The sequence below is a fragment of the Microchirus variegatus genome (genome assembly GCF_963457635.1).
Source record: "Microchirus variegatus genome assembly, chromosome: 15".
Lineage (NCBI taxonomy): Eukaryota > Metazoa > Chordata > Actinopteri > Pleuronectiformes > Soleidae > Microchirus > Microchirus variegatus.
The window spans coordinates 9474987-9495606 of record NC_139816.1 but is presented as its reverse complement, the minus strand read 5'-3'; the positions used below and the strand labels follow the sequence as shown (position 1 = coordinate 9495606).

The following is a 20620-nucleotide window of genomic DNA, read 5'->3' as shown; positions in this document are numbered from 1 at the left end:
CTCCTAACTTGCCCAACTGCCTTTTGACACTGCGGAGACGGCTTGGGAAAAAAAGTTGAATACAAAGGCAATTAGAATGATCAGTCAGTGAGTTTAAATGACGCAAGAAAAAAGCTAATTACTGTGTAAGTACGACTAAAAACGGGACTTTTAGTGTCTGACATTGAAAGTGTACTAAATTTAAAATCCGACAAACACACCCAGATATTGTAAATGGGAGTTTATCACTACTGCATGCAAATAATAGAAAAAGTCAAGGTACACAGAAGAATAAGACAACAGCCAATACATGTATTTACATTCAGTAATTATTGTATGACAGAAGCCATGTCTATCCTTGATATGCAAAAGGAAATAAACGTCAAACAAGGCTTACATGTAATATGTTATGGCTTTTGATTTAATCTCATTTTCATGAGCCTCACTGAAGCAGCGCTGCATTGTGTTACTGCCACTGCAAACGGATCATTTCCTGTCGTTGCGCTGTTTTACATTAGACAAAATGAATTGGCAGAAAAATAATTAAAATAGAGTGCCTTATTATTGTGATTGGACGGTGCATTTGGCAACGGGGGAGAAAAAAAATGGGTTTCTTAAGTGAGATGAATAGGAAGAAGCAGAAACAATGAGCTGATATATGTCTACATTTACCATTCTCTGCAGCTGTGTTGGAAACCACTTGCACCAGGTTCAAAACATACACATAATGGTTTTAATTATGGTTGATTAAGATTGTATTTAACATTAATTTGTTTGGCTCCTCTGTAAACAATAAGTACTTGTTTTTTTCACATAAAAAAAGCTTTAATTATATCTTAAGGGTTGCAATTTAAAGATATTTGCCTAATCAAGCATTTTACCATACTGTCATAGAATGACATAACCCTGTATGAATCACTAAAAATTCACCTGCCGTACATTGACATGAATAAATGTTTTGAAAAACATGGATGTCAGTTTCATTTTCTGGTTGTACAAACTACCCACAATTAAGAGTGCACATTGCATACCGTTTTCATCCATTAACGTGTGGTCATAGGGAGGCCGTATGCTTTGGACCGATCCGGTCCCGAGCGTCCAATCGAAATTATCAGCCAGGGAGCTCTTCCAGCCGCAGCGACCGTTCTCAAAGGAGCAGGAAGTCCCGCAGTCCCTTTCATCCGTGCCATCGCCGCAGTCGTCTGTGAAGTCACAACTCTGCCCTGCAGTGAAACATTGGCCATTTTCACACTGCAGGAAACCTGAAGGACAAGAGCCTGGAAAAAAAAGAGAGATAAAGCCATAAAATATCAATCAGACCGTTTGTGGCTCGGTCTGTCAGCGTGTTTGTCAAGACGAGGTGGACTGATGTTGTGGCTGCTGGCAAAAACGTGCCAACACTTTTTAGTAAGTGAAGAGGGAAAGGCCTCCAGGGATTTGGCACGAATACACTTGTTAACATGAACTTAATATACTTTCTTTCTATATTTTCTTTTACATTTCAGGGTGCTATAACGCATGATTACCATTTATCTTAACTTAAGAAATGCAGGTAGGTGGTATTTGTAACCCTTTGACCGTCTCAGGCTGTTTCCTCTGGTTTCGACTAACCTGACCTGGATATTACTTGAAAGACATCGAACTAACATGAAAGCAAATAAATCTGCTTCATCTTGTCAGGCTCTCATTGACACCTGATTTTAGCTCAGTATTAACTTTAGAGCAAAAGAAGTCAACTCAGGAGAGTAAAGTCCATCTCCAGGCAGCATCCTGGTCTCTGTAAGAAGCTTAGAAAGACAAAAGAACATGCGGCTTTCAGCCTTAATCAGTGTATCGAAGGGTATTGGTGCTGGAAGGAGATGGAATCTGCTTCTTTTTTCGGTGCCAGGCATTCCAGCAGAGCCAGTGTTAGAGAGGTACATGAGGCGTAATAAAGAGGGGTGGTCCCTGTAATTAAAGAAGGGGGGAAAAAGGGCTATACATCCCTCCTAAATCCTTTTGTTTCTCTTCAGAGGCACAGGACCAGAAGCAATGTGCCGCAACAAAGGCACATAGAAAGCCAGGAAGCCAGGACTCCCGACTGTGAAACCAAGGCAGCTCACTGCCAACTGTGGCGCGCAAGGATGAAGCTGAAGTGAACGCTTGAAGCTAAAAATATAACAATGTCACTTCTCCAAAAGCAGCCTCGTGCAGCTCTTCAGGACTCATTCATTTGCTCTCATTATTTCACATACATAACTTCTGTATGTTGGGCTTCGTTTGTGCATAATGTGACCCTCCAACCCTCCCCTAGAAATCCATTCCTGGTGTACACAATGCTGGTCAGTCACCCTGAACATCACAGTGCCCTCTAGTGATCAACTTACAACAATTGTACAGTATTTTTTTTCCAATCCGGACAACTTTAGATATTAAACACACAGTATGTAATTTCTGCCAATTGGGGAATTGTTGGTTTGTTAATTTAATTCAAATTAAAAACACTACTTTTTAGATATTCTAATGTAGAAATGTGATATGTTATAAATATTACATCTTTAATGGGATCCAAAGACACATGAGGCTACAACTCTGCTGCTGTGTAGATAAAAATTAAAGATGCAATTACCTTAAATATGCCCAAAAAAACTTCGAGTACAGTGGCCTGTGGTGTAATTGCTCCTCATCATAAACCATCCATGTATCCTTTAAACCCTCCAGAGTATTAGTACAGGCAACAGAAGAGAAGGAGAATAAGATAAGTGTAATTAACAGCCCTAACATGAAGGCATCATCAGCATTCAGCCTTGCGTTAGATCTCGGTGAGACCGCAAATCTGCAGCGCTCCTCAGTGACTCATTAAATCTGCTGCTCCCTAAGAATAAATTCTCTGAAAAGCACAAATACAGACAGAGGCAGTCACACAATGAGACAGTGGACCGAGTTAACGGCGATGGGAGAGTTTGCACGGAAAATGATGTACATCATACTGCTGTTCAAGATGAACTAACTGAGCTTAAAATGACAGGAGACAGGAGTTTCTCATCCCTTCTGATGAATAATTCACTCTTTTCTGCAGCATTCACTTTTTCAGAGAAAGTCAGGAAATGTAATGGGACAGTTATAACTGCAATACACTATAACATTAGTTAAGAAACAGAAATCATACTGTATCTCTGTCATGATCTTCCCTATCAGCTCCCAGTGTTTCCACAGGCCCCCCCTCCTCCTCCTCATCACCTGCCTGCCACTCCCTCCTCATCAGCTCAACTCCACTCACCTGTTCACCACAGCGGCATCTGATCACTAATCAGTCCACTATACTGTATATACTCCTCTCCAGCAGGCCAGATTGTTCTGTCACCAGCCTCCGTGTAACTGCATTTGAGTCCTTCCCTGACTCATTACAATCTAGAGAAAACGCTGGCTGGAACTTGATGTTATGATGGGGCTAGTCAGAGGTTTGATTTAATAGTTTAAGAATCTAACCTTAATATCATATCCTATCAATGTTTTATATTCACAGATTGACAGACCTGCAATTTCTGGAAATCTGAAAAAAAAAATTTGGTTTAGATTACTTGGATTATCTGTTAATTTTATTATAACGGTTAATGTGATTGTTAAGATGAGTGAAAGTCATCCAAACCAACTTTTGTAAAAGAACATATTTAGTGACTAAAAAGTGTATGACTTTTATTGAAGCTTTACTTATTTAAAAAGAACGATTTCAGTCACGGCCAATAAATTCCAGCTCCACCTGGAGTATGATTTCTCAAACATTGTTGAACAAGGTTAGGCCTGGTTAACCCTGAGCTGCAAATCCTCCACTTCATAATGTGCTGAAGCTGTTAAAGGTCATCGCTAATACTTACAAACTTAAAAGTGCATTAAAGTGTAGAGTACAACTAATGGTTTAAAGCTCTTTGAAATAATCCAATAAAAGCTGGGAGAACTATTATTTTTTCTTTTTTTTTTTTTTTTTAAATAAGGATGAATAGTGGTGAAAATGTGATTATAAACAATAGCAGCAGGGCTAATTAAACTGTTGACTTGATTAAAAGCAAATGCATTAATGGCTGCATCAATTATGGTAATGTGCAAGGTCATGATGACTGTGCAGGGATCAATGCAAATACTTCCGTCTGCTTAAAGTTACTCGCAATATTCTTCAGTCCATAAAACATAGAAAATACCTAATATACTGTATATGAGATGAGTGGTTACCTGCAGGAGGTGCAGGAGTGTTTTCCTCGAGTCCAGCAGAGAAGGTGAGCAGACATCCAGGAGAGAACGTGATGTCGTCCAGGCAGACGTCGCCCTTCGAGCTTAGGCCCACTTTGCCCTCGAACGTGACCTGGAAGTCCGCGGTGTGGCTCAGCGGGATTTCCCTCATCTGCCAGTAGTTGCCCTGGTCTCCCGTCAGGTTCAGCAGAAGACGGAGACTCTCTTCGGTTTTCCTGAAGACGCTGAGCGTGCCGATGCCGTCGCCGGACATGTGAACGTAGAAACGCATCTGAACAAAGGATAGAAAGCGAGAAATCTGTCAGAATAACTTCTTACAATGATACTGGGTTACCTTTTAGCCACATAACTAAATAAAATATGTTGCAACTATTCTGTATTATATGAAATATTTTACATTTTCATTTATAGATTCTTTTCCATTCTGCCCTTGTCCAGAGAGAGTTTGTCTCCATTATGCAGCACAGTCGTCTGAACATGGTTCACGAACAACACCCTTCATCTCAGAGTGTCCTTCACTACCCCCCCCCCCCCCCACAGCCCTCCCTCCACTTTAATTGGTGCCCATTTTTTGCTGACTGCATGATTGATTGACAGGTTAGGAGAGTGATAAGACAGACATGAGGCACAGCGCAAACAGAGCAGTCAATCAAGAGAGCTTTCCCCTGTGGAGCATCAGGCTGACGGCTGGGAGGACGCACGCACACACTGGGAAGCTAATATGTTTATATTCATTGTCAGTGTCTTTTTAGGTCACATTTTCTTATATTAATTCTGTCAAAATTGGAAACCAATACTTAGACGCATTAAATGTCTGTTTAATTATTTGTGTATATGCTACAGTTCAGCAGAAATATCACCTTTGTAAGATCTTGTTTTTTGCATGTTTTACAGTACATTAATTCATTTAGGTTATACTTTAACCCTTTAAGGTACTACTCAACCATTTGGTCGACCACACTTTAAGTCACTATATCTCATTGAAAAATGCATCAATGCTGAACTCACTAACACTTAATGTGACTTGTTCTGAATGCTGTACTTTATGAATTACGCAAACCAGGTTTATTATGAACAGACGTCTCAACCGTTTGGAAGAGGCCTGTATCTGAAATACTGTAGGGTCCAATTTAAATATATACATATATATATATATTGATTGTCGTTATTGTTATTATAAGTTAATAAAATAAAATAATAAAAAATGCAACTACATCATTTTTCCTTTGCTTTTTTCTTGGTGTGTACCTTAAAGGGTTAACATTAAATTCTCATTGTCTTCTAAAAGATACCCTGCCGAGTTATATATTTTGAGGAAAACGCCACTTTATTAAGTGTCTTGTACCTGATACACTACTTTTCAAAAGTTTGGGGTCACTTAGAAATGTCCTTATTTTTGAAAGAAAATCACTTTTTTCAATCAATATAACATTAGATGAATCAGAAATACACTCTATACATTGTCAATGTGATAAACGACTATTCTAGCTGCAAATGTCTGTTTTTTAATGGAATATGTACATAGGTGTATAGAGGCCCATTTCCAGCAATCATCTCTCCAGTGTTCTAATGGTACATTGTGTTTACTAATCGCGTTAGAAGGCTATTGGATGATTGGAAAACCCTTGTGCAATTATCAATCAATCGATCAAAAATGATGTTAGGACAGCTGAAAACAGTTTAGCTGTGATAAAATTACAGCCACTCTTTAGCTATTACCTTTGGACACGGGTTGGAAATCGGAAAGTTTTTTTATTAAACTGAACAAATGTGTACTTGGCAGAAACACAATCATATATTATGTTAACCTGTGAACTTTATAGTTGCTAACCAGGAAGACTTGATCTCACCTTGCACTGTGAGCTCCTGTAGCTTAGCGTGGGTCCAGATATACGGGCTATGTGTCCGACTGAGTGTGGGAAAGAGCTTTCCAGGTAGAGGTAGTGCCCTGAGGGGTCTCTGAGGGTGTGGTCACTGGACGGTCCGGTGCCAACCGTCGGCGTGCTGCCCGCTTTGATGAGCCAATCAAAGTCGTCCCCTCGACTCTGGCGCCAGGAACAAAGGTCAAATTCAAAACTGCAGCGTCCACTAAAGCCCTCTGCAAGACAGTGATAAAAATAAAATAAATCACACCAGTGCCCACCTTTATGGAGAATTTAATGTCGCAGCAGTGCGACTACAACAGAGGCCCTTACTGCAGATGTAGGGGTCCTCGTCAGAGTTGTCCCCGCAGTGGTTAATGAAGTCGCAGAGGTCGTCCTGAGGGATGCAGTGGCCATTTGCGCAGGCGTACTGTTCACGTGTACACGGCTGATCTGAAGGAAGTGAAGGGGAACAGCGCAGGAACCTGACGTCATCTATCACCACATCACCCATGTAACTGATGCCTCGCTTGGCTCTGAAAACCACCTGAAGGAGGACAAGAAACCTGAAATCAACTCTCAGTCTTGTGTGTCATGTACACATAATCAGATTATTAGACTACAGGGTGGATGTTTTACATAATCAGACACCAAAAAAAAAATTATTTTCCCTATGAGTCATGGTCGTCTGGATCTTAAAGCAGACAGCTGAGGGGAAATCGAATCACCTGAACAGACTCGGGTTCTCTGACTGCTGATGTTATTCCTGGTCATTAGGAACACACACACACACACACATACACAGTACAGGGACTGCAACTGTGATTACTGTCACACACCAAGTTAAGACTCATTAAACTGGATTAGACTCAATCAATCCATCATTGATTATCAGGTCTGCCTGTCCAATTTAGCCTGCCATGTTTGAAATTAGGCCAATTACAGAGCTGAGCACAGCCATAGAAAGAGGCTGCGCTTCAGTAGAAGCTCAATGTCACTCTGAATCATGTGTGTTATTGTCATTATGACATTACTGACTCCAGGGAATACACATCATGACAAATATGCTTCTCACATTTAAATAAACTATAAAAGGTCAATCACTGGGGGTTAGTGGAGGACTTGTCACAGAGAGTCCTGTAAATCATGTGGCTGATGAAAGAAAGCTATTGTCTGATGAAAATATACCATTTCCCAGCCTCTATAATTAGTTGTTTTTTTTAAATGGTACTCAAGCTACCCTTCCTTTTTTAATTAATAGTTATTTATTTATAATGATACCACCGCCAAGAAAAAGCAATACATTGGTTTCCTTGTAGACTTTATATAGACTTCATATAGATGTATAGGAGCAAAATTGACAGACCTGGAAGTTGTTTGACAACCCCAGAAAAACCTCTCCTTGTCTCCATTTGTTGCCTTGGTTACCAGTTTGAGACCAAACCTCATGAGTGACATTTCTGTGCATTACCAGCACCTGTAGGTCATGGAAGAAAAAAAAAAGACATGAATATCATGACTGATGAGACACGAGAGTGAAATGACTGTGATTCTCCCATAAGAGTATATATACGGCTGCTCTCCTCACCTGCAGTGAGCCCACAGTGAATCCACTCATGTGGTACCAGAAGATGAGGCTGCAATGAGGCCCAGTGGAGGAGATGATGGGCGTGAGGAGGTCAGTGGTTTGACCATAGCCACCATTTGAACTGTCCGCATACATGTACCAACCCTCAGGACTGCCTCTATCACAGGAACGATATGAACAACTGTATATCACTATATGGGATGTGAGTCAGGGTTTAAGAGGATTAAAACATGTCATTAGCTTGATTGGCTTTTATATATATGTATATGTATATGTATATATATCCTCCCACATGAGCATTCCTATCTGTCTTTATTTGATTCACAGAGCCGGTGTCTCTTTGCTTGGGTTGAATAAGACGCAGCCTCTTCCCTCTCCATTTCACTCAGCTCTTATCGATCAATAGCCAATCCTGGCTGCTGTAGGAGTGAGGAAGAAGGAGCTGCGGCCAAGTGGAGAGGTTATGAAAGAAGATAAAGTCTGCGATTCTGGCAAGAGGGAAGATTATTTGCTGAACTGTGTGGTGGTCAAAGTGCACTGCCGTTTTCTGCGCTCACCGTCCAGCCAATAAAAGAGAGATAAGAACAATCAGGAAACTGTCAATCTGCTGTAAACGGGCCTGACACAGTCAGCCTCACACACCTTTTCTTTTTTTTCCTGTGTCTTTGCTTTTAGCGGAATAAAAAACAAAATGCATATTAGACACTAATTATAATGAATCACTTCTCGCTCGCCTGCGTTTGGCTTCTGCATTTGTAATCATTTTTGGGAAAATTAGATGCATGCTATGATTTAAGATAATCCAATTTAGTCTCATTGTTATGAACCAAATTATTAAGCTTGATCCATCTCTATTCATCAGTTCTGGTTGTATGAGGTGTTGAAAAATCACATGTCCTCATGCACGAGCTTTGATGCAGAAAAATGACTAATTACAAACTTTAGTGGTGAGATAAAGGGACAAACACATTCTTTAATACTTTAGATTTAAGAAGACGTTGACGACGTTCATAAGGTTTTTTAAGTGGCAAAAATCTGGTTTATATACTTCTATATGAGGATCCTTTTAAGATATTCAATCAAATTATCATTATTTAAAGGTGCCATATGTAAGAATGTGGCCAAAAACGGTTACTACATTCAAATTCAAAATACAGAGGTCTTTTAGCTGTAGCTGAGACTCTACTGACTGCAATGATTGGTAGACGGCGGTAGGTGGCGCCACATGCCAAAACATGATTTGCAGTCTGCAAAATATATTTTTTAATGCAAATATTTTGTCTGTACTGTTGTTGTTGGTGAGTTCAGTTTGTTTAATGAACATTATTCCTGAGTCTCTGTGACATATTAGGAGGATTTTATGGCCAGTTGCTTTAGATCTATTACATAATTCACCTGAGCCTGGACTTTGACTTTACTTGAAAAGTGACAATCTGCCTCTTAATTTTTCTTATTTAGTGCAGTTTATCTGCACTCACAGTGTGTGGTCATGAACAGGCCGATGGTACTGCTCTCCATCGTGGATGCTCTCGCCTTGATCAGGTGACCAGCGGAACGCATGGATTGGGACCAAAGAGGGATGGACGCTCTTCCAACCACACGTGTCACCTCCTTCAAAATCACAGTGTTCCTTCACTGGAGTAAGATGAAGGTCAATTAATAAATGATGAATGATGTGTGAAGGTAAATAGAGTTAAAAAAATTTTTTACAACATTTTACCACAGTTTATCTCATCAGAGCCATCAGAGCAGTCAGGTCTGAAGTCACACTCTTTGCTCTGGGGAACACACTCTCCATGTGTCCCACACACAAACTCTCCATCAGGGCAGCTGTGAGGCTGGACTGTAGAGGGCGGAGAGGTCACTGTGGGGGTTGTGTTATTCGCCGCGGGGAGCTCTCCTAAGACAGGACACACGGGTAGAAAACACAAATGAGCGACAGCAATGGGAGCAAATAGACAAATTAACACATTTACCTTCATATGGGAGACAGTAGAGGAAGGAGAGGTCATCAATGGCAATGTCTCCATTAAAATCATCTCCAACGGCACCTTCAATCAAAATCTGGCAACAAGGAAGGTCAAAAACAAGAGGACTTATCATGTAGTTTAAGACTAAATGTTCTTTTTTTATCCACTTTTCCATCTAATGAGACCACATGACTTTGGTCATTTTACTGATATAAGTCTTGTCAAGGACAAAATTCCTGGATTGTCAAATTTGTACATACAATTGTCTCTTCATAGTTGCTTTTGCCAAAATATTTCATCGAATAACATGTCGAATGTTTATGACTGTAATTATACACCGTTTACGTGTGAAAATGTAAAACATCACTGACAACCAAGATACTCAGTGTTCTTCTTTTCCTCCTGCCCAGCAGCTCCATCTTCAACATCCTTTTATCTATAATCACTATCCCTCCTCGGCACATGACCAAATTATCTCAACCTTGACCATTACTTTATCTACAAACTCTTCACCCTGAGCCATCCCATCCAAAGTGTTTGAATGTGTTTTATCGCTGCCTTTCTTGCCAACAGTTCTTCTTCCTCTCCTGAATTTTAAGTTTTATCTGAGCTCTTTTTCAACGCAACAAATCATTGCCCTAAAAGGTTATTGCTTAAGATGAGCCATGAGAATATTTTGGTGGGAAATATTGAATGAATAGACTCAAATATTCACTTTCCAGGAAAATATGGTACAGTAGCTTGTAGCCCAAAAAGACAATGACATCTGCTGATAATGCTACAGTGGGGAAAAAAAGTTCAGGAGTGTGTTGGTATAACCGACAACCTTGACGTTAAATCATTTTTGCTTTGTCATTCCGTGGACCGCTGTGCAAGCAAATGGATGTGCCCGAGACTTAGTTTAATTTATCTCATCTTTTTTCACTTTCACTCCTTCTGCAGTCAATTATTATGACAAATAGAGCTCTTCCCTCTTCAAGGCCGTAATGGAGGAAAAAGTCTTTAACGGCTTGTCAAGTTATACTCACTTATACGAAATGACAGCAGAACATATATCTTGTGGGGGGGATCGATGTCTAGCAGTAAAGCTAATAAACAGAGCTTCATCATGCATCGCTGAAGTGCACTCTCATCTCAAAAACGCTTTCTTTTACTACCTTTTTTATTGCCTGCCAAAAAAGCTGAAGCTCAAGTATCCATGTTCTGTCCTCAGTTAGTCTACTTAAGATGTCACAACGGGAATTATTCAGGAGTGGGATGTCATGTGGCTTTGTGGGACAAGAAATTAATTACTGGTAGAACTTTTAGAGATTTCCACATTAGTACAATACTTCCTGAGCTTTCAATGAACTACATTAAAACAAAAACTTTAAAAATCATGTTAAATAGGGCTATATTCCAACAGCTATCTCACAATACTTTATCCAATAAGGAGCCAGAACTCCACAAAAGACTGGTTGTCAGTACCTATGTTTACATGGACACAAACATTTGGATAAAAGCCTAACTGGAATAAAAATGTGTTGTTGGAAAGAAACTTCTTTTCATGATCTACAGAAATGTTCCCATCATGACTTACTAGGACTATCATTATGTCCGCCTACATAATTGTGCTTTTGATTCCACATTTGCGAGAAATGGATGGAAGCATTGCAAGTTCGTATTGACACCGTTTTCTTATAACAGGCCTTAAATACATTTCTGGGCAGGAAATTAAATATGCTTGGCTTTATGTAAATGTCCTTCTGCCCTTTTCTCGCTGTTTACTGAACACAGGAGCAATATGAACTGCTCATCTGGCAGCTTCACGTTGGAGAATAGAACAAACAAAATGATTTTTTTGGTACATTATTTTTGGTACAAAGAAAAAAAGACTAATAAACGGGAATTAAAAGTTATAGATGTGAGAGAGGAGGGAAATTACACTGAGTGTGAGCAGCGACACTGGCATTTGTTTGCAATACAGATAGAAGTGAAGCTGCTTTTTTGTAATGTTACTGTTTGACAAACAGCAAAAACATCAACTATATTATATGTGTTGTATAGGTTAACTTCTTTTAAAAGGTTATTGTTGAATACATGTTTGATTACTGATGCTAAATCCAGTTAGAGTCAGACATTCTCAACTGTGACAGTGACTCATCCTGTCTTGCAGAGAGAGAACACTGCTGGACACATGTAAATATCTGTCAAACCGTCTTCTATTTCTGCCGACGTATAATAAAAAAAACAAGAGAGAGCACAGAGTGGAAGAAAATACTAAGATAAACAAATACACATCATGCATCACATTATAGAACAGTATTATTTACCTGGAAAGGGCGAGCACTGTTGAGGTAAAGTGTCTTTCTGTGCCATAAGTTTCCTTGGTTTCCATATCGCACCCACAGCATGTGCCCGCGGCCTGTGGCTGTGGTCCTCAGGTGCACCGCCAGACGGAACACCTGGGATCCAAACATGTGGTAATGAAAGCGGAAAACGCAGTAGTGGCGGGACCTGGAGGGGTCCTTGCCCTGCTGGTGGGTAGGTTGGAAAAGTCGGCTCAGTAGCACCGCCGTGTCCTTAAACTCTTGGGGGACAGACGACTCGATGTAGAGATAGTGGCCGAGGCTGGTGCCCAGTGTGTGGTCCTTCCAGGGTCCTGTGTTAAAAGAGGGAGTGGGACCTTGGATGCGGGTCCAGTCGAACACATCTCCTCCGCTCTGCTCCTGCTTCCAGCTGCACAGGCCGTGCTCAAAGTTACACTGCAGCTCTGGAGCTGTGACACATGACAACAAATATAACAAAATATAACTGAGTAACAAAGGCCTTAATTGGAATAACAAAAAACAGTCTAGAAAACTAACTTAGGGGTCATTTGAGGGTCTTTTGGGGCCCCATGCATGTGGGTGGGCCAAATAAACCAAAACATTTTTACACCTAGGGTCTCTTAATGAAAACAATAACAGAAAACATGGTGAAGAAGCATGAAATCATGCAAATTGCTGTCTGAAGGGGGAGAAGCTTCAGTGGCAAATGAGTGGTTGTGCAGCCATTAGTGAGAATAATACACAAAACAAAAGACAACACGTTCACTAACTTGTATTACCAAATATTTCTTTCCTTACTCACAGGAGTTTTATCCCCCTGGAAGTTATGGCCATGGTCATAAACAAATGTGGCTGTGAATTTGCAAAATGTGCTTTACATTACATGGCAGAGGTAACCAGATGCACTGTAATAGACTGTAATAGACTGTAATGGACTATAATAGACTATAATACACTGCAATATACTAATACACTATGATATACTGTCATACACTGTAATAGACTGTAATATACTGTAATAGATTGTAATACACTGTAATGCACTGTAATATACTGCAATACATTGTAATACACTGAAATATAATGTAATACATTGTACTCTTGTTGCTTATACTGCCTCTCATCAAATTCAGTCAAAGTTCTGTAAAGCTTTGATGGTCATGTCACAATATCAGAGACAGTAAAGTGGATAACACTAAAAGGAGACCTTTAGCTTAGCACAAATGTTATTTACATTAGATATCCAACCATGCTATCACTATAGATGGCCCCACCCATCTCAGGACTCCAGGCAGTTGCAATCGTTCCCTGCCCATAGTGTGTTTCACCAAAATCTTGCAAGTATGGTTGTTTATATGCTGTTTTTTAGTTTTGTATAATTTGTGTTAACCTATTTTACCTTTGATATTGGTACATAAAATGAAATAACTCTTAGCAGAAGAGACACTCACAGCATCCTTCCTCATCCGATCCATCGCCGCAGTCGTCCACAAGGTCGCACAGCTGCAGGTGCTCCACACAGGCGTTGGTGTGCACGCAGTGGAAATGTGTGTGCGGGGGACACTCCGCCACCGCAAGAGGCATCGAACAGTTTTTGAAGGTGATGTCATCCAAGGCGGAGACGCCGTCAAAAACGGCAAGGCTGATCTTAGCCAGAGCTATCTGGAAGGGCTGAGTGATGCGTCCCAGCTGCACGGTCACCTGGTGCCAAAGAGGTCCCTGGTCATACAAAGTTCTCCATATGATGGTGTTGTTGTGGCTCTCGTTGATACGAAGGTACATGTCAGCGGCCCCCACTGATATGCCTGAGTTGTAATGCCTGAAGCAGACAAAAGGGAGCGAGTGAGGCGTAAAACATTATCTGATAATAACATCCCCGCAGAGCAGTGTGTGTGCAAGATTTCCTTAGACTGTAAAAGTAAATCACATGCATATGCTTCCTGGGCATTTATAAATCTCACTGTTCCGCTATGAGTACCCCTCCAATCATCCAGGGGGGAAAAAAGTCATTTGGCATAATCTTTTAGGGGCCATTAAAATGTCAAAACATGACCATTTCGAATACTTGTGAAGTATTATAAGATGGGGAGTAAGTAAGATGTAGAGAGAGAGCAGAGCAGTGTAGGTGTAGAAATGTGGGGAAATAGAATGAATGTGGTCAAGTCATGTTAAGCAATAGCGGCAAATAAGTAAAAGAATAGGCGATACAATAAGACAAATATGATATATTCAAATACAAATGTAAAAATAGAAATGGGATAAACAATACTGAGGCCAGGAAACAGTGAGACTCTCACCAGAAGGTCATTGTACAGCCAGCGGCCGACTGTTGGAACCACGGTCCTCTGAGAATGGCCCTCGGATGAAGACTGCTGCTGTTCTTAAATATAAACATGAAGTGGCCTGAAGAAAGGGAGGGAGACGATTCATATTCAAACTATATTCAAGGTCTGCTGCTTGAGGGTGAATCGCAGGCAGTCAGCAATTCACCTTTAAAAAAAACTTTCTAACAGTTCATGACCAACAGTCAAGAGTTTCATTTGCTATTCATTGGCGTTGTTGCTCAATGTCAAATGGGATTGGTTTTGTCACAGCACACAAATGAGATGGATGGATGGACAGCTGGACGGTCATATCTACTCAGAAATATCTCATCCTCTCAGATTCATTGCGGAAAAAGCACATCCAATTTTTTGTGATTACCATGGCAACAGTGTTTTGTTGATGACAGGAGGGGACACAGGTAAGGCCGTGACTCCCTATAAACAATAGTAGCTATGACTTCCTATTTAAAAACAAACAGGTGTACTACATTTATCATATTTACTCGCTAATTCACGATATGATGTGTACATTTAGGGAATTAAACATATGATTATTCTAGTCAAAAACAATAAGCTATGAACGATACTTCTGGTAAACTAAAGTCCCTTTGATGCTCTTCAGTTTCTGCAGGCAATTTGCATGTATTTAAATGTAAATATTGCAAATAAGTTGACATGGAGGCTTCATTTAAATGATAGAATAGTGCAGGTATATAAACAGTATACTGCTAAAGCATTAAGGGATTAGGGGAAAACTTAATACACATTAAAATCTTAAGTAATATAAATTGTATTATGGTTTGACAACAAAATAATGTTCAAAATCAGTATATCAGTCTGTGATTATTACTCCAATTGTTCCCTTTAATTTTTTTGAGCAGTTAATTGCCAAGTTTGATATGGCAGGATAAATAAAGTTCAAACATCATTACCTTTCGTAATTTTCATCCATTTTACTTCATTTCAACTCTTCACACTCAGCAATAGTCTACTATAAGACTATTGATCCATAGGTATAATTTCATAGTCCACTAGCTCACTGGCAGTTATTTTTGAGCGTCTTTCATTAAAATTTAATCGAAAAACAGCATGAATCCATTCTGTCCAGAACTGCACAGTATGAAGTAATGCTGTGATGCAGTTTGAATATTTCCTTGGCTGATTTCAGCTGCCTTTCTGCCAAATAAGCCCCTCCGTTTGAACGCCACCACATACTGTACCTACAGACGGTGGCAGACGAGATAAGACTTTGGACGGTCACAGTCAGATCGTCTAAATCTTCAAACAGATGCTCCCATTACTAGGAAACGTGTGTGTCGGCGTTCAACAGAAAGGAAAAAAAAGAAGATTTCACTTTCCTCTCCTTTCACTGCCTCAATAATCTCTATCTGGACCGAACAGAGCGGCCTCTCACAGTGTGCTGGCGTAACGCGGAGCACAAAAACAACAGATGGTGCGGCTAAAACACTTGCACGGTGTCAGACTGCAACACGTTCTCTTGTTAAAAACCATGCCTCGACGAGTTGAGTCTATTCTGGGGGGCTTGATGTGAAGAAAAGTGATGAGGCATGAAATGCAGTCGCATGTAGTGATGCATAAGTCTGTGGGGGGGACTAATGGTGGTTCAGATTGAGCTTTTCAGGGAAAGATGTGGGGGAGACTCATGAACTACTTTTCTTTCGATACACAGAAAATGATGTTTCTTTCCTGCCTTTAAATCCTTGATTTGACCCAACACCCAGGACATAAATCCTCTAATCAGCCCCTGACTGCACACATCAAATGTGTGGTGTGACTCTTTCTTTACCTCCGGTGCTGTTTGTGGAGTGGTCCAAAGGTGGTGGGTGGTTGTAGTAGTCCGGAGGCACCTCCGCAGACGACCCTCTGACCCAGTCAAAGCCATCGCCAAGAGTGAGCTCGTACCAGCCGCAGGACCCATCCTCGAAATCACACATGGAGGCTGAATGGCCAGAGAGGCAAGAAATCAACTAAATACTGAATTTGTCACCTTGGAACACTGGAAAAAAAATCAGTGCTGGCAGGATTTTTCTCAGCACATGAGGTTGTAATGGAAAATCTATTTCTCTGACAAAAAGAGTTATTACTCCTGATTGGGATGTTGTGGAAGAAGCTTGGTTCAAACTGCGGTCACAAGGTCAGGAAGTCCTTCACGTCTATGTGTGTCATGAAAAATATAAATGAAGAAGCTCGACTGAACGTGAAAGTTTTATGATGAGTGCAAAAGATGAACGACTTAGATCATTCATGGAATAAATCAAAAGCTACAAGCATGTGTTACAACAGTACACTCTTAGAAATAAGGGTTCCAAAAGGGTCCTTCTACAAGGGCTGAGGTTCTACCTGGAACCATTTGCTTCTGAAAAACCACTGAAAAAGGGTTCTTGGTAACACCAATGGTTCCAGTAAGAACCGTTTTGATCCAGAGAACGCTTTAAAACCCCTTTCCTGAATAAAGGGTTTTAAAAGGGTTCTTGGTGGAACCCTCCAAAAGGGTTCTCCTATGAGGACAAGCCAAAGAACCTTATATAGTTCTACTTAGCACTTTTATTTCTAAGAGTGTAGGTCGAAACCTTGTCCATTGAAAAACAAAAAAAGACAGAATCTGATGCTCATGGGTATTATATGTGATACTTGATAATTGAAAACGAGGTTCATAAGAATTGTTCTTTTATCTACGACAGGATGTATATTTTCTTTTTGCCTATCAGCGATCAGCATACACTGATAATAACTAAAAGAAATTGAAAAAGAAACTCAATCTTCACACGTGTCTTCAGCCGTCCCCGACCTTCACACAGACGAATATGAATCGCCAAACACTGCTCTCGGCCACATGTTCAAAAATAATGGGATGTGGATTATTTGAATGCGTTACTTAGCAACAAGGTTCTTACGGCAGCTGGCTTCATCCTCTCCGCCGGGACAATCGGGGGTGAAATCGCACACTTTGCTATTCTTGATGCAATTCCCACCACCACAGGCGAACCACGAGGGAGGGCACTCAGTGGGAGGGGGCAAACTGCTCTCTGCCACAGGAATACAAAAAAATAAAAAATTATTCAATCAACATTTTTAATGGGATTACAGTATTCTGTTGCAAGAGGCTGAATTAAAATGTCGACCCACCAGATACAGAAGCATTACATTGTTTATCACTGACTCCCATCATGTGATTCTATGGTTTTAAAGACACTCATGGGAGATTAAGATGGACGACGAGAGAGGAGTTTAGCTGCATCCAAAGTACATTAGCTTTGTTATGGAGGGGGATTCAGTTCCACCATGAATTAATTATTATAAATTGCATATTTATTTCAATATATATGACTCCTAATTTCACTTTGCTTGTGAGGAGTTTTGGAAAGATACGTGAAATATTAACCAGGTTTAATGGTTTCCAGTTGGTTGTTGTTGAAGATAAATGGAACTTGGAAGCAACTTGGTATATAAATATGTTTGGAATCGAGTATAAATGAGTAAGTAATTTTATTCCCAAAATAGAGAGGCTGCATGTTGAATTGTTGCCATATTATTTTCACGTTCTACCCGTTTATTCAAGGTTATTTAATGGGTTTTTGCAGTGCCATCATTTGGGACAGATTAACGAATGTAGATATACTGATGCTGTGAACCCCATATTTCACTTCAATGAATTTATGCACTATAGGCTGAATAATGTGGAACATAAAGAACCCTCTCTAAGTGGGATGCAGTCAGCAATTTGACATATAGACTACATATCAGAGCAATATTAATGTCTTCCTTCACAGATTAAGGTCAGGCTAAATGAATGTAGCTTACATGCCTGTGTAGTAAAGTGTTACTGGTGTTTTAATGTGAAAGTCAAAGGTACTTTTATCCAGAATTGGTGGTTTGACAAGAAAATAGGATCTGGAGCTGCTGGTGACAACTACTTTTCAACCAGGCCATGGACAAACAAAACAATGAGCTGGAAGATGAAGAAAACTGCATCCTGCCCCCCAAAGGAGACAATTGTGTCTGTCACCCAGTACTTAAAGAGTCATTTCACCCCGTATCACCCAATTTCAACCTCATCGCTTCCCAGCAGAACTATAATAACCATTTTTAAATAAACGAGCGAGTACAAATGTGATTTTTAAACTCCACTCTGCAGTTCTCTGGCAAAGATCCACAAAAAAAAAAAAATTGGCTCCGACCACTGACATCAAACTGTGACATTCTGTTTCCAGAGCAGCTTTGATGCTCGACCAGGAAAAGAGACTTAAAATAAAGGCCACAGACTGTAGCCTAAATGAGACGCTCGATAAAGAAGCTTCATCGACTGGATTTTTCCAAGCAGAGGATCATATATTAGAAGGATCATTAAAGATGTACAGACGCTACAGTTTGTGCATGTAGCTAAAAAATCTATGTCACCAAGACAATATGATGTAGTTCAGTCCAAAAACTGCATCATATTCATCACTGAGTAAGAGTTAGTGCACTACAGAAGACATAAACTCAGAGATTCATATTCATTCTTATTCAGTGTGCTTAGCACTGTTTTAATGATCCAGTTATTCTGTTGTGAATCACTTTCTGGGTGCTTCAGTGTCTCCCCTCTGTTGTTAGTATTCAAAACAAGTGTGGAGCGGCCTGTTTATGCGTGGTGATATTTCAAAAATGTCAAGGTCTGAACCTGCCCTGTCTGTGCAGTGAAAGATTATTAATGGTAGCAGTACCAGTCACAGTCAGGCAGCCGGGACCGAAGGATAGGTCGTCGATGGCCAAGACCTCGGAGACGTCACTGTCGGCTGAAAACTCCCCACGAACAACGACCTGCTGGGAAAACACGACACCTTTTTACCTTTATCATTTTACGACACACTTGTACATGAAAATTATTTTTAAAAAATCGAGATAATTTAAACAAACGGTGGATTGTGTCATCACTTGTGCTGCCTCTTCCAAAAAAAGAAAATAAATCATGACTTTCTGGGCTGGGAGGACATAAAATTAAACACATTATAATGAAATTAGATCACTGTTTATTCAGGATTTTAGCCAGAAATCAGTTTGATTATCTGTCAACATACCCAGCTGCAGCTCTACAAAATGACTTATATTTAAATAAACACATTTTTTCATAAAGAATTGCAATGCATTTACTCTAAGAATGTACATAATTAAAGAAACTGCCTGAAATGGAAAATCAGCAAATAAAAACCCATTTATCTATTCTGTCTCTGAGACATGAAGTGGATTAACGGCGTTGAACGTGAATGTTAACAGTAAGCCGACCTCTCTTTACCCCCCGTACTGATGCGGGAGTTACTGTACGTTATGAAACGGTGCTGGCCGCACTCAGTGACAGATGGTGAAGTCTGAGAAAAGGGAGATGCTGACATTGTCTGATAGAGGAAGGACGCAAACAGCGGGCTTCACCTGCACCAGTCCAGATGGCCACTGAAAGGTCCAAACGGGTCAGTACCTTCTCACCGCACATAAATGGCTCCTGTAGTGACGCTGGTGTTCTGCTGTGATGACTTTATCAGCTTCAGGATAGTATACTGATATCGAACAGCAGCGAAAATCCACTATATTAGCTTCTGATATCACACAGTAAACAATTTGCCATGTCATTTTTTTAAATATTTATGTCAATAAGCTGGTTTGTCTTGTATGTTAAATATAGTATCTATTGCAATATCAACTAAAAATTGATTATTAAATGAATCAGCAACTATTCAGTAATTCATTCATTGGTTTGAGATATATTTGAGAACGAGATATGTGATTTAAGATTCATAAGTTTTTCAACAAAACAAACAAACAGACATTTATAAAACAACTATAAAAAGATGAATAGATGAATTTAATGTGAACATAATCATTAGTTGCTTTCCTAATTTTAATCTAATCTAAGAAACATATTCATTAATTGTCTGACACTTTATCTTCCACATTGGAAAACCATGCAAACGCCATTCACAAAGGCCCTTGGTCAAACCAGGATTCAAAACGGTGACCTTCTTGCTGTGAGGCAATAATGCTCCCCACTACTCCTCTGTGTGCCTCACTAAAAAAAAAACCCTGTAAAATAAAATGTAATTATAGTAAATTGTGAACCTTACAGACCTGAAAACTGTGATTGCTGGAAATGTGAATGACTGCCTGCTGCCATATTTCCGTGTGTGGTTGTTGTTGTGAGTGCTTCCACAACACTGTGCTCTGAGCCAGAGGATGAGTTTGAACCAGGATCTGTAGATCTCCGTGTGCTGCCGCCACGTAATAGTAGAAACTCATCTGTTGAATTGAAATGACAGGACGCTCATTAGATGATACTGTGATGTTCATAGATTTTTGCTGTTGTATCTTGTTA

General features: G+C 40.0%; 1 protein-coding gene across 1 annotated transcript in view; it reads right to left on the bottom strand.

The window, feature by feature from the left end:
- The window catches only part of malrd1 (MAM and LDL receptor class A domain containing 1), a gene marked incomplete at both ends in the record, with an annotated part of 40975 nt that overhangs the window by 19218 nt on the left and 1137 nt on the right, over positions 1 to 20620 (bottom strand). The window contains 16 exons of the mRNA XM_083901519.1: positions 1011 to 1256; positions 4186 to 4474; positions 6054 to 6301; positions 6399 to 6612; positions 7432 to 7542; positions 7654 to 7810; positions 9132 to 9288; positions 9374 to 9553; positions 9630 to 9717; positions 11936 to 12381; positions 13384 to 13751; positions 14230 to 14335; positions 16064 to 16216; positions 17172 to 17303; positions 18981 to 19080; positions 20377 to 20544. Coding sequence (XP_083757645.1) covers positions 1011 to 1256; positions 4186 to 4474; positions 6054 to 6301; positions 6399 to 6612; positions 7432 to 7542; positions 7654 to 7810; positions 9132 to 9288; positions 9374 to 9553; positions 9630 to 9717; positions 11936 to 12381; positions 13384 to 13751; positions 14230 to 14335; positions 16064 to 16216; positions 17172 to 17303; positions 18981 to 19080; positions 20377 to 20544 — 3163 coding nt within the window. The remainder of the gene's footprint in view (positions 1 to 1010; positions 1257 to 4185; positions 4475 to 6053; positions 6302 to 6398; positions 6613 to 7431; positions 7543 to 7653; positions 7811 to 9131; positions 9289 to 9373; positions 9554 to 9629; positions 9718 to 11935; positions 12382 to 13383; positions 13752 to 14229; positions 14336 to 16063; positions 16217 to 17171; positions 17304 to 18980; positions 19081 to 20376; positions 20545 to 20620) is intronic.